This window comes from Eutrema salsugineum, unplaced genomic scaffold (assembly GCF_000478725.1).
Source record: "Eutrema salsugineum unplaced genomic scaffold, Eutsalg1_0 scaffold_2, whole genome shotgun sequence".
Lineage (NCBI taxonomy): Eukaryota > Viridiplantae > Streptophyta > Magnoliopsida > Brassicales > Brassicaceae > Eutrema > Eutrema salsugineum.
In genome coordinates, this window is record NW_006256829.1 from 14,457,912 (window position 1) to 14,471,633 (window position 13,722).

Sequence of the window (13,722 nt, forward strand, 5' to 3'; positions counted from 1 at the left end):
ACAGGGAGCAACATTCATCTTATCAACACATTCAAGGAGAACATGAAGAATGAGTTCGAGATGACAGATCTTGGATTGTTAAACTACTTTCTTTGGATGGAAGTAATCCAAGATGATCGCGGCATATTTCCTTCACAAGAAAAATATGCAAACAAACTTATTGACAAGTTTGGAATGAGAGAAAGCAAGAGCGTAAACACCCCACTAGTACCACCGGGAAAGAAGATGGAAGATGACAAAGAATATGGCGATCAAACTAAGTATAGGAGCATTGTTGGAGGACTTTTGTATCTATGTGCATCAAGACCTGAGGTGATGTATGCAAGCTCTTATCTATCAAGGTTCATGTCATCAGCACTAGTGAAGCATTATCAAGAAGCAAAAAGGGTGTTACGATATGTCAAAGGAACATTAAACTTTGGAATAAGTTTTACAAGTGTGGAGACACCAAGACTGATTGGCTACTCGGACAGCGATTGGGGCGGTTCTACAAAGGACATGAAAAGCACATCAGGTTATGTCTTTACTCTTGGATCGGCTATGTTTTGTTGGCAGTCAAGCAAGCAACAAACCGTAGCTCAATCAACGGCGGAAGCAGAATACATCGCCGTATGTGGTGCAGCAAATCAAGCCGTTTGGTTACAAAGATTTTTAAAGGAGTTTGGTCTCAAGACTGAAGGGGCAGTTCCCATTCTATGTGACAACAAGTCGGCATTAGCAATTGGAAAGAATCCGGTGCAACATAGAAGAACAAAACACATAGAGATCAAGTATCACTATGTAAGAGAAGCAGAACAAAAAAGACTCGTCAAATTGGAGTATTGCAAAGGAGAAGATCAACTCGCGGACATTTTCACTAAGGCTTTAAGTGAAACAAGGTTTGACGATCTAAGGAAGAAGCTTGGAGTGAAGCCGAGATTTGATTAAGGGGGAGTGTTGAACTATAATCAAATCTCATAACCTAAATCATATTAGTATAAGTTAGTTATTTACTTAAGAGTCACAAATGTTATAGTTGTGTCTGTTCGTAGAGTTGTGTCTGTTCGTAGAGTTGTGTCTGTTCGTAGAGTTGTGTCTGTTCGTAGAGTTGTGTCTGTTCGTAGAGTTGTGTCTGTTCGTAGAGTTGTGTCTGTTCGTTCATATAGTTGTGTCCTTTTAATTAACACCTGTTCAAACACATCGTTTCATGTTGTATAAATAGATGGAGTCAAACACAAAACAAAACAGTGTGTGTAATACTTTTTTCTCTCATCAATAAAGATCAAGTTTCTTCTATATTCTGTTTTCATTTACGTTTGTTTTTCATACTCTGTAAAAACAGAGTTCAATTGAACAAAACACTTACAGTTTGTAACTGTATTTATATAAATAAATATGTATCTTAAGCGAATAGGTGTAAGTAAGAGACGTAGAGTTACAGTTATGTGAATATCTATATAAGAGTGTATGTTGTCTTAATGTAAAGTTGTCGAGAATAATAAAGAAACAAAGTTTCAGATTTGGCTTTGTTCTCTCTCTCGTCCAAGTCTCTCTTTCTTCTCTTGAGAGTTTTGTCTCTCATTGTGTCTTTAACAAAAGTTTAACATGGTATCAGAGCTTATCTTGATCTTCGAGCCTGTCCAAGTAAAACAAGAATTAGAAGAAGTCCACTGTGAGAAGAAGAGAAATGGAGACAGCCATCAATGGTGAGAAACCTAAATTATTGTTTCTTTGAAAGATTCAGTGGCTGTGCTGTTCGTTGTGATTGGCCTTTGGGGGAGTAGAATTCTCAGTCATCGCGTGTAGAGTGTGGTTCCTGTGAAGAATCATCAGAGTTGGTGTAAGATTTGGAAGATTGAAGCACAAAGTGAAGCACAAAGAGAAGCAAAAGAAACTGCAAAATCCACGCTAAAAAGTTCTAGTAAAAACAGAAACCATGGCAACAAGAACACAACAAGTGATTCTCATCTTTGATGGAGAAGATGATGGTTTCTGGTGTGTATTAAGATGAAGACTATCTTAATAACATGAGAATTATGGGCGGTGGTGGATAACGGTGTTCTGAACCGACGCAACCAGACTAGACATCAAAATTGGTGTAATGGAAAATCCAAGGAAGGAAGCGTCAACGAAGGAGTTAAACCGTAGTAGCGTAGTTGGTATGAATCCTTCAAGCACAAGAAGAAAAATGTGTTTCTTCACAGAATGAAACACGTATGAAGGTGCGTCTAATGCACGAACAAGAAGAAGAGATTCTGGTTTTAAACCAGAAAATCGCAAAAATAGGTGTGGTGTGTAAGAAACACAATCGCACGAGAAAGCCGCCTGTTGAAAAAGACAGTTAAAACTGACAGGTTTATCGTATCACCTATTGTCTAGTCTCTTGAAAAGAATGGGTTATTGTGGTAAGGTGATGATCAAAGCTTTTTCTGATAAAGAAGAGCAGAAAAACATCTGTGAGTTCGAAATCGAGGCTTTACCTAAAGGTGAGCTCATATACTTGAAACCCTTGACACTTTTTATATTTTTGATGTGTATGTTAATCTATAGATCCCCGTTGATGTATATTTTCTAGTGGATGAATATGCGAAAGTTATGAAGATGTTATTGGATATTATTTTCTGGGCAATGAACATCATTGGTGTGCCACATATTTTGATGCTACTCTTGAAACACTCGAAAGACATGAGGACCGACACTGTTCTTCAAGCTTTGAAAGATATCAAAGTTTTCAATGTTATCTTAGGACCGTTTGATGAGCTCGCATCATTTTGCCGAGGAGACCATTGAATCCCTTTGTATGCAACGTGAGAGGAAGATGTATTCTGTTCGTATGCCTGAATGTTCTGGTAAAGATTTCTCTCTCTCTCTCTTCCTCGAAATTGTTTGTCTGACTGTCATAGTAATGTTTTTTCATGATTTAACTGTTTATGCCTTTATTGTTTTGTGAAAACCTCTCTTAGGGGCTTCTACATTCATCTACTTTGACCTCTTCGAGGAGGATTGCTCAACCTCTCTCGTTTTTTACTAATATATATAATATATATGTCTCTATTTAACCTAGATCTTCTTTGCTGTTATATATGTTGCCAGGGGATGAAATTGACAAAGTTACTGCTATGTTAGTGGACATTCTTTTCATAACAAGGTCTCCATATACCCATACCCAAAATACTTTGATGGTTATCTCAAACTAGCATTAAGCAGCCAAGGCAGATATCATCACAATCACATATATAATCTTATAAAGGCTTCTTGGTATTGTGTTAAGATTTGGCTAGAGCAGAAACATGTTCCAACGTGTAATGCCCAAGTCTACCGGTTCTACATAAATTCAATACCTTAGGAGCAACACTGAGATTAGCAAACTCACTTACCTCTTCTGATACCCTAAGACCGTTCTTAACGCAGCGAATTGCGTTTCTAAGATTTCCCATGCATGCTGAAATTGTCTCGTACAGAACTCTCCAAGAAGTTGAAAAGTTGAGAAACTGAAAAAAAGACAGTCTTGTTTAAGTTTCGTAGCCATAAAGAAGAACGAACTAAAGATGATAAAATCAAAAGAATTAGCTGAACAAATGTTACTTACTTGACACACTCTTAGTCTTTGTTATGTGAATTTACTGCATATGACAGATAGTTTCTCCCCTCAAAGTAATTCATCCACTTCTTCAACTCCCAAAAAAACCGCAAGCTCCAACTTGTTTGACCAGACAAAGATTATTCGTTTTCTAGTAATATAGTGTAGCACTAAGTTTCTGAAAAAATTAGCATCTTAAATTTCAAATTAGTGACATGTTATCAAATGTGTAGTAGTAGCTAAACCAAACACACAAGAAACATGAAACCGACAAAGTACAAACAATAACCGCATAAATCCCTGAGCCAAGCAAATCCTTACTAAGAGAATGGAAAGTCTGATAACTCTTTCAAGTGAAAAGTTTACTATTTGTGTTAGTTATTTTGACGAGAACGAGAAGCTTCGATGGAACAGGAACAGAATTCCTCTGCCTCTCAAGCTTTTTCACTCTTACATCTTCCTGTGTTCTCCTTCATTACCATCAAACTCAATTTATAGCTCAAAAAGGGAAAGACTTCGACAAGAAAAAGCTCAAGGTGAAAAATCTCCTTGAGTAAAAACAGATTATAAAAGCCATGGCCCCGTCTTTTATCTGTTTCTTCTGAATAATCAAATTGAGAGCGAAAAAGCTAACATTTGCCAAAGACAAATGTCAAGCACCTAGTAAAAGCTTAGAATAAATAAAAAAAAAAATCCAATTATATATCAAGAAATTACCACTTGCCAACAGATCATACATCAAAACATTGATACATGACGAAAAATAATGCATCATCATATTCCACAAGAGCATATTACAAAAAATTACATCTTTTGGGGAAAAAAAAAAGATTACATTTAAACAATCAAAAAGCTTGAATCTTTTCAATCAACCACAACAAGCTTGCTATACTCTTCACCAGATATAGCAGCCTCCATAACCGCAATGGGATTCATCTCTCCATCATCATCCAAAATATTAATCTCTCCATCATCATCCGAAACAATAATCCCTCCATTATTATTCAAAAACATCTTGATCATATTCTTCGAAAACCCACTCACCAAAGCCACTCCTTTCTGACTTCCAAGCACCGGCGTTGACCACGAATCCCTCAGGTTCCAAAACACTATCTCCGGCACAACCTCTCCGTACCCTCTCTCCTTAAACTTCCTCACAATCGCCTCGTAATCCGTTTCCCACCCACTCGAATTTCCCGTCATGGCTTCATCAAACTCCATGTCGCTGAACACAAAAACCCTCTTGATCATCTCCTCCGGCTTCAACCTCCCTTCAACCGCCACGTTCAGAATCACATCAAACACTTTCTGAAAATCAGTGTTCATTCCCCAATCCATCTTCCTCACAAACTCTGTTTTCGATCTCAAGTCGTCTCCTTTCACCAAATGCATTTCCGGGTTCGCGCTGAAAGTAATCAGCTTTCCTCTCCATGGCTCCTCCGATAGCTCCGAGACGAGAAGACCCAGCGCGACGGAAACCTCCATCGGAATACCACTCATAGACCCGGAAACGTCGGAGATGGCGATGCAGTTCGTAAGCGAGCCCTTCTCCTTCAAATCATCAACAATTCGTTTCCACTGCAGCTCAGCGACTTGCCCATTGTCTACGCCGTTCAAATTACCTATTATCTCGTGAGGAAACAGAGCGCCTGCAGCAATCTTGGTGTTCCCCAACTCTGCGTCAACGAGGTACTTTTTAAACCTCTCTTCGTCGTGCCTGAGGAAATGCCCCTTGTAGGTCGTCATCGCCACAGACGCTACACGGTTGTACGGAAGAGACTTCCAGTCCCTAGCTCCCATGTAAACCTCTGGTAGCTGCAGAGTCTTTCGGAGAGGAACAAGAACTTGTTTCCTTAGCCGGTCACGGACTCTGTACGCGTAGTGAGCCTCCTCTACGCCTTCGTATTCAGGGAAGGATTCGCGTGGAAAGATCTTTCTAGCGATTCTCTCGCAGAGAAGAGTTGCCTTGTCGAAGGAAGAATCAAGCGACGGACACCATTTAGCAGCCAGAGAGATCTTGTTCGTCTCGCCGGAATTCAAGAACTCGACGTCTCTCCTCAGGTGATCGGCGAAAAGATCGGAGACGCGTTCGTGGAGGTAACGATAGTCCACGTCTTGAGAGTATCTTGTGAATGCTTCCTTCCCCATCGAAATCTTCACCTGCTTACGATTCGTACTCGCTATTGCTTTATCCTCCTGGTTCTTCATCTCTGCTTTCTCTATCCTCATCTTCCTTACAACTGCTACTGCTCTTGCTAACCTCAGCTGCCTCAAATGTTCTCTCGCTGCCCTAATCTCCCTCGTAGGAGCCGTCTTCACTTTACCTGATACAACAGCTAAAGGAGCTCTTCCTCTACCTCTAGATCGTCCCCTGAAATTTCTTTTCCTCTTCATCAGTTCCGATTTCTGGGTCGTACGGATATCAGACCTTTTAGAATCCGGTAAAGAATCTCCGGAAAATCCTTAAAGTAGCCGAATTCGGAGAGCTGCTCGATGTTACTTGCTAGGGTTTTGGGGTGGTGACCATGGAGCCAAAGAGCCGCCGTGTAAAACCCTTCCTTGTCGGATTTTCCGGTACCACGGACTCCACGGAGGTTGCAGATTAGTTTGAGTGTTGTTAAGGCGTCGTGGTCCCAAGCAGCTTGGAGACGCTGCTCCAGAGATTTCTTGGGCGTGGAGGGAACAACGTGGAAGAAGAAGTCGAGGCAAGGGTTGTCTGCGGAGAGGTACGTGTCGGCTCCGTTCTCTGTCCGGCCCTTTTGTGGAGAAGAGAGATCGTTGACTTTGATTGACTTGTTGAAGGTTGAGACCATTAGATCCATAAATGGGTTGATAGTGTTGGAGTCTTGGATCTCCGGTGGACCAGTCAATGGAGAAGCCATGGTGATTTTTTTGGAGAAAGCGAAAGAGTTTCTTGGGGAAGAAGTTATTGGAAGCTAAAGTGGGTGGAGGATGATGAAAATCTCGTTTGCTTTGGCCTTTATTTATAGATACTGTGCGAAAACACTTAAATTATGACTTGGCGATCACGTTTTTTTTCAAGACGGTGTAGCTTAGCGGCTAAGTCGGTGGGCCAAAACCTTAGGGAGTATTGTTAATGGTCAAAGTCGGTGAGCCAAAGATTACGGTTTTCTGTGGCGGCGAAAAAATCGACAATTATAAAAACTAAAAACAAAATTAAGGAAGAAGAGGCTTCAGTTTTGGAAAGACGTTAAGCAATTCTAAGTCATTAATATTTTAGATATATTAATCAAATCCCATATGTTTCGGGGATCACATACTGGAATTGATTTAAATTTAGATCCCTTAAAGTTACAATCAGTAATGTGTATATATCTCTCATGATTATTATTATAGAGGATTTTGCTGATTTGGCTCTATCTTACATTATATAATTTCTCAAACCACCAGCTAGCAAATATCGAAGCCAAATTAATGCAGAATAACTTCTCAATTACAATGTGTGGTTTTGTTCAGTTAGCTCTTTCTGGACTACTTTAAGTCTTCTACTGCTCTTTGCTCACCCCAACTCCGAGCTATGATCACTATGAGTAGTGAGTACCACACTGCTTTCAATGGAGTTGCATTAGGAATAGTAAGTCAAAAGAAGGTTTTATAGTACGTAGTAAACTATTGCATGCATGACTTATTAAGATCAGATGATTCTGACAGACGAAGGGACAAACTCAAAAAAAACAAGAAAAAGCGTGAACGGCAGGATTCGAACCTGCGCGGGCAAAGCCCACATGATTTCTAGTCATGCCCGATAACCACTCCGGCACGTCCACTTTGATGTAATGAGACAGTAATCATATATATTATAAGCGAATTAAAAATTTCGTTTAAAACTCTCCTATTCAATCTCAGGGTGGCTAATTACCCTTTACCCTTTCTTAAATTTGTTTTAATTTAAAAAAAAATAGGAAAACAGAAAAAATTGTTTAAATCTAAAATATAAATCATGATTAAAATATAAGTTGTAATATTAAAAAAATCTAAATTCACGATTTTATCTGAATAATAAAACATAAATAAAATATGTTGTTAATATTTAATATTATTCACGATTTAATTTCTAAACAATATTCAAAAACAGAAAATATGTATCTTATCTAACAGAAAAATATGTTGGTTTTAATATTTAATATTAATATTTAATATTATTCACGATTTTATTTCTAAACAATATTCTATAACAGAAAAATATGTATCTTATCTAACAGAAAAATATGTTGGTTTTAATATTTAATATTATTTGTTACATGGAAAATTATTTTGTTTCATGAAGTTTTTTACCAACACTGCGAAAGTTAATATTTATAATACAGTCTAATGTACATTTATTAGAATAAGATGAAGACAAATAAGAAGACGAAGATAAACCAGAAGACTTATTTACAAGCTAATGTTTATTTATTCAATATAATGTGAAAATAAATAAATAAAAAGATGAAGATAAGCGAAAGAAAAACTGGAAGAGTAATATAACTAAAAGATGGATACAATGAATAATGAGAGGGAAGAAAATCTGGAAGAAAAAATAGAAAAGAAGTCGGAGGAAGGAGATGAACACGATGAAGAAGTAGAAGAAAAAACGGAAGAAAGAAAAAAAAATTAAAAAAAAGAAGTAGAAGAATAAGAGGAAAAAAATCAAAACATAAAGAAAAATACAAAGTTGATGACAAAGAAGTTAAAAAACGAGAAAAAAGACAAACAAAAAGTTGTGATTAAGAAGAAGAAAAGAGACAGTGTTGAAGAAGACAAGAATAATTAAGGTGAATAGGAAAAGAGATGAAGAAAAAAGAGTAGAAGAAGAAGAATTTGGATAAAGAAGTCTAATAAAAACTAAAAGAAGAACAAGAAAAAAAAACTCAAAGAATACAAAATGATGAGGAAGAATTCAAAGATGATGAAATAGAAGTAGGAAAGTATGTGGAAGAAAAAAAACAAAAAAAATAAAGAAGAAGAAGAAGAATTAAGAAGAAGACATAAGAGAAGAGGAAAAAGATGTAGAACTCAAATGCGATGATGACGATGAAAGAAAAATATGAAGAATAAAAAATAGAAATATAGATTTAAGAAGAGAAAGAACACAAAGAATTAGAAGTCGAAGACGATGAAGAAGAAGAAAGAAAAGATGGGGAAGAAGAAAATCCAAGAAGAAGAAGCAAAAGTTGAAATTCATGAAGAAAGGGAATAAGGAAATGACGAAGAACAATAAGAAAAAAATTATAAAAAAGTAAAATATATAGGACAATACAAAGATGTTAAAGGATTTTGACAAAAGAAGACAAATGATTTAAAATGGGAGAAGAAGAAGAAGAAGAAAACCATAAATAGATGAAAAATTGTCCTATATATTTTAAGTCATTTGATGATAATGTAAATGAGAAAAAAGAAAAAGTGGAAAAAGAAAAATATAGGAAAAAAAAACTAGATGAATACCTTATTGAGGATAATGTAAATGAGAAAACATTTGGAGATTTAAGATTTTGGAGGCACTGAAAAAGAAGATGAAAAATTTAGAAAAAAGAAGAATAGTCGAAAGAAAAAGAAAAAAAGAAGTCAAAGAAAAAGAAAAAAAAAACCTATAATATTTATGTATTATTCATGCATATGTGATAATATATTTTTTTATAGTTCATTGCATATATAAAACCATGACAGACATATATAATCTGTTTTATTTTTTTTTAAAAGATAAAAAATACATTTAGTAAGAATAAATATTTTCGAATGATACCGTTTACTTTATTTTAATTTCAAATATCTCAATAACACAAATGATGCAAGATGACAGTTTGATATTTTCAACATATTTTCGAAATTTACAAAAATATAGTGACAGATTCCATCAATTGGTTATGTTTCAATTAATAAAACTTTCCATCTGCGCAAGGTGCGGCAAACTACCTAGTTTTCCTGTACAAATAATAACAAATAGACACTCTTGACCATTTCACGTTTGCACCCCTTTTATAGCTTTTTTTTATAACATTTTTGTGTTGCCAAAAACTTTTTCTCGAATACTTTTCTCATTTCTCTCGATGATCTCATTATATACAATTTTATTTATTTATATGTATCTATGTACAGTCAAATCCACACTAAAAAGGGAAGATGTTCAAACCGTTTACATTAAAACGACAAGACGTTACCTAACTTTCTTCCACAGTTACACCAAAATCTACTCCAAGACAAGAACCTGGATGATATGTTTAATGATTGGAATCATCAATGCAAATGTGAAGATGCATCACTACAATTTTCTGAGCCAAAAACTCAAAACTATAGAGAACCTTTTACATGGAAAGAAAAATTTTAAAAGCTTGAAGAAACAAGATTACTATAGTGTATTATTATCTCATACAAATGATGATTAGAAGAATCAAGTATGTTAAAAAATAACCTAGGTTATCTAGGTTCTAATTTTTTCTTTATTATTATTTCCACTCTTTCGTCAATATCAAAATGAAGCCACTAATCAAGTTCTAGACTCTTTTTCATAGCTTCGTAAACCATATAGGTAATGCTTGCAGCAGGAACAACTTTTAGAAGATTCGGTAGAAGCCCTTTGTACAGTGCTCTGTAGCCTTCTTCGCTTATTGTCCTCCTGAATACTCCAGACATCGAGGTCCTTGTTCGTTCCGCTTGCATTCTGTGTGACAATAACATATACTTTATATATGAAAAACACTTCAAATGCCAACACGATATGATATAGGCTTGTGTATGGATTTAATTACCTTGTTCTCACAACCTGCAAAGGATAAACGCAGGTTGCTCCAAGAGCTCCTGAGATTGTTCCGCATCCTAGTTGCACAAGCGGACCTGGTTCTGAAGATGAAACCGAGACTATATGAGTCTATGTTCAAGCAGATTCAGAGAGGATGGGAAAATATAGCAATAGAGAGATTTTACCAGCGTCTTGAAGAATATATGTCCTGGACAAGTCCTTTAATGTCTCATATGCAGCAAGGTCGATACCAGCATAAGGAATAATCCCGAGAAGTGAAGGAAAAAGACCTTTGTAAAAAGCGCGTGGACCCTCATGAACCAATATGTCTTTAGTGAGCGTTCCAAGCCTAGGTCCAACAACACCTGCTTCGCTAGTGCACGTCTGCAACCGAGTTTTCACAAGATCCAAAGGGTATATAGAGGCTTGAGCCACTGCACCAGCCATACCTCCAGCAAAAAGTCTAGCCACTGTGCCTATATCCGCTTTGTCTTCACCCATGTTTTCGCCAATAGCGTTTTTGAAAAGCTCATATGCATAGAACTTGATGGCACTCTCTGGTGCTACCTTCACGATATTCAACCCGTTACCTCGAAAAAAACCTCGAACCCCACCTTGCTTCCATATCGTCTTCACGGCTTCTCGGATTTTAGCATCGGTTTTCTGAATTTGCAAAAGAACTTTTAAGCGATCTAGAGGTGCAGTCGCAGTCCTAGAAGCAGCACCGGCTATGCCACCTGTGACAGTACCAATTTTGTTGTCAAAAGCCAGTTTTGTTTCTGTTCAACAAAAATAAGCTAACTAACAATCAAAGAAAGGCCACCTGCAATGAAATAGTTGCTCCTCTTTACATGTTTGCTGATTCCTTCTGGAATGACGGCTTGTTCTCCAATGTCTACGAGACATACTCTTTCCCAGTGGTGGTATATATTTTCGATTGTGGCTTCGTGAGGATACAGCAAGAGAAAATCTCTCCATTCTTCAAACATTATGATCCCATCATTGTCCTTGTCAACGTGTTCCACAAAGCGAGCGAGCTCCTCGTCATTTATCTCAATTCCTGCAAAATAGAAACTGTTGTGGCTTATAGGACGAAAATAGAGCATAAACCCAAATGTTTTGGTTGAAAGTTACTATTTCTACACTTAGCACTGCGACCAAATTTTAGCACATGGATGAAAACTAACAAGGCTTATTATTAAATGCACAGAAGTGAGGGTGTTAACGTTACACCAAATGAAACCATAATATACACCCATAGGAAAAGTCTTCATAAGAACATCATACTCAAAGCTCATAGATACGCCTTGTTACAGTCATAATATTTACTCAACCACTTAGATTCACAAGAATCTCATCTTAACCAATGATCAGACGTGCATAAATAGCAAAAAGATAAGCACTATTTCATCAACCTAGACCCAAAAGCTTTCCTTGCAAACAATTACTCTCCCTAACCACAATTCTCATCCATTTCATCCCAAGATTACTCAACCACTTAGATTTACAAGAGTTTCATCTTAAACAAAGATGATCATACGTGCATATATAGCAACAAGATAAGTTCTATTTCATCAAACCTAGACCCGAAAGCTTCCCTTGCAAACAAATACTCTCCCTAACGACAATTCTCATCCATTTCATCCCAAGATTACATCAACAGAGATTGTACAAACTTGTCCTGATCTTCAAAGTTAAATTTCATTCCAAAACGTATAAATTCTTTACCAAATACTCATTTACTACACAACTCAGCTTAAGCTACTATGATCACTAATCGTGTTCAAAGCAAAAAAAAGGATTGCACTTTTAACACTCCAAGCAATAGAAAATAATCAAGAATTGAAGAGCATGCAAAATAAAATTATACCGGCCTTAACGAGCGAATCCCAGAGTCCCTCAGGAGAAATGCAACCATTATGCTCAACATCAATAGCTTGAAATATCCTGTAGAGCTCGAGCTCCTTATCATCCATGTATCGACGAAACTCGTGATAATCGACACGTCCATCTCGGTTCGCATCACAAACCCTAAACAACTCCTTGGCGTATTTGTAGCCACTAGGGATTTGAAGCGCGATCAATCCCTTCTCGATTTGGGCGCAGTCCAGATACCCAACATTCTCAGAATCGAAGAAGTTGAATAAGCTTCTGATTCGTACATCTCGCTCCTCTCTCGTCTCACGGAGAGCTAGAAGAACGTGATCCATGGAAACGGGTCCGGGTTTCTTAACCGGGTTGCAACATTTCTTAGCTTCGATTTTCGTCGGTAAACCAACATGCTCAACGCCGTGATGACTCGACATGATCGGAATCGAAATCGAGGGAATTGACGAAATCAAATTGCGTTTTCTGGGTCGGTAATCATAATCCTCTCCTTTATTCAGATCTACAAGAGATGTATAATGAATCCGATCTACAACAATCTCCAAAAACGCTCACCATTTAAACCCGTAACGTCGAGAGAATTTCTCAAATTCCGTTATCGGAGTTTTGAAATCACAATTGAGTTTGCTGTTCCCAAAATTGCAGTGATCAAAGCGGTGGAATCCAAAAATGATAAGAAAACAAAACGAAGAAAGAAGAAGAAGAAATGTGTGAGAATAATCAGCAGTGATGTTATATGAACATTGATTCAAAGAAGAGAATGTAGATTTGTGCTGATGCTGATGCTTTACAGGTATAGCAAAAGGAAGAAGAGAGAGAGAGAGGTGGAGTTGGAAAAAGGGCCAATCTCTCCAATGGTGTGGAGTCGAGATTCGCATGGGATATTCTTCATATATTTTTCCGAATTAACTTGATTTATAAACTTTATATGCTTACGCGATCTAATAATCATATCCTTTTTGGGGAAACAAAAAATATTTAATATTCTTTTATTCCGTTCATATAGTATACTTTTTAAAATTGAAAAGGATTTTTAGTGATTGTTGACGGATCCAAAGAGACTAGTATTTTTTGTACATAACTCCTTGAACATTGCATAAAATGGGTCCAGAAAGAGAAAAACGTTCAGTATGGTTTTCAGTTATACGAATCCCACGTTTTATATTACGGTTTTCATTGGTATGAAATGTTGAAACAAAATCACCTTTTTTCCGAAAATTTTAAACAGGTGAATAAATGCAATACGTAGTTATTGTTTAAGAGATTTTTGGTTCTCTTAGAAGCAAATCTCCTGCAAAACTCAACAAACACATGAAGGCCTCACAAAACACGACGGAAAAGTAGTTTTCGATGATTTTTCGACGCTTAAATCAGAAAACAGTGAAAAAAGACTCCAAGGTGGCAAATCAGAGAGAAGAAATAAATTGGAAAACGGATGAAGAAAAGTGGACCGAAAGCTCCTAAGAAAGGTGGAGTCTACTCGGTCCTTTCTATGGTGATGGGCTTTTTGAGGTGGAAGGAGAAACGATGTAAGATTTTG

At 36.9% G+C, this 13,722-nt stretch overlaps 1 protein-coding gene, 1 non-coding gene and 1 pseudogene across 2 annotated transcripts; all 3 read right to left on the minus strand.

Moving 5' to 3' along the window:
- Nucleotides 1-4,313: 4,313 nt before the first annotated feature.
- On the minus strand, nucleotides 4,314-6,501 carry LOC18016615 (annotated as a pseudogene).
- Nucleotides 6,502-7,265: 764 nt separating this feature from the next.
- Nucleotides 7,266-7,347, minus strand: TRNAS-AGA. The gene has a single exon. It is a non-coding gene; the product is annotated as a tRNA-Ser (tRNA).
- Nucleotides 7,348-9,894: 2,547 nt separating this feature from the next.
- On the minus strand, nucleotides 9,895-13,044 carry LOC18016616 (calcium-binding mitochondrial carrier protein SCaMC-1). Its single transcript, XM_024156629.1, has 5 exons — nucleotides 12,166-13,044; nucleotides 11,119-11,355; nucleotides 10,481-11,032; nucleotides 10,306-10,396; nucleotides 9,895-10,217 (listed from the first exon to the last, which is right to left on the minus strand). Exons 1-5 carry the CDS (start codon nucleotides 12,599-12,601, stop codon nucleotides 10,040-10,042), a joined length of 1,494 nt encoding a protein of 497 aa, XP_024012397.1. The 5' UTR covers nucleotides 12,602-13,044; the 3' UTR covers nucleotides 9,895-10,039.
- Between the last annotated feature and the right edge of the window lie 678 nt (nucleotides 13,045-13,722).

What these genes read in the sequence shown, in the direction of transcription:
- LOC18016616 (XM_024156629.1), bottom strand. Translation starts at nt 12,601, where the DNA reads ATGTCGAGTCATCACGGCGTTGAGCATGTTGGTTTACCGACGAAAATC. An exon ending in GAGCAACTATTTCATTGCAG is followed by an intron (nt 11,033 to 11,118) that starts GTGGCCTTTCTT and finishes GTACTGTCACAG; the next exon opens with GTGGCATAGCCGGTGCTGCT. An exon ending in ATATATTCTTCAAGACGCTG is followed by an intron (nt 10,397 to 10,480) that starts GTAAAATCTCTC and finishes TTTCATCTTCAG; the next exon opens with AACCAGGTCCGCTTGTGCAA.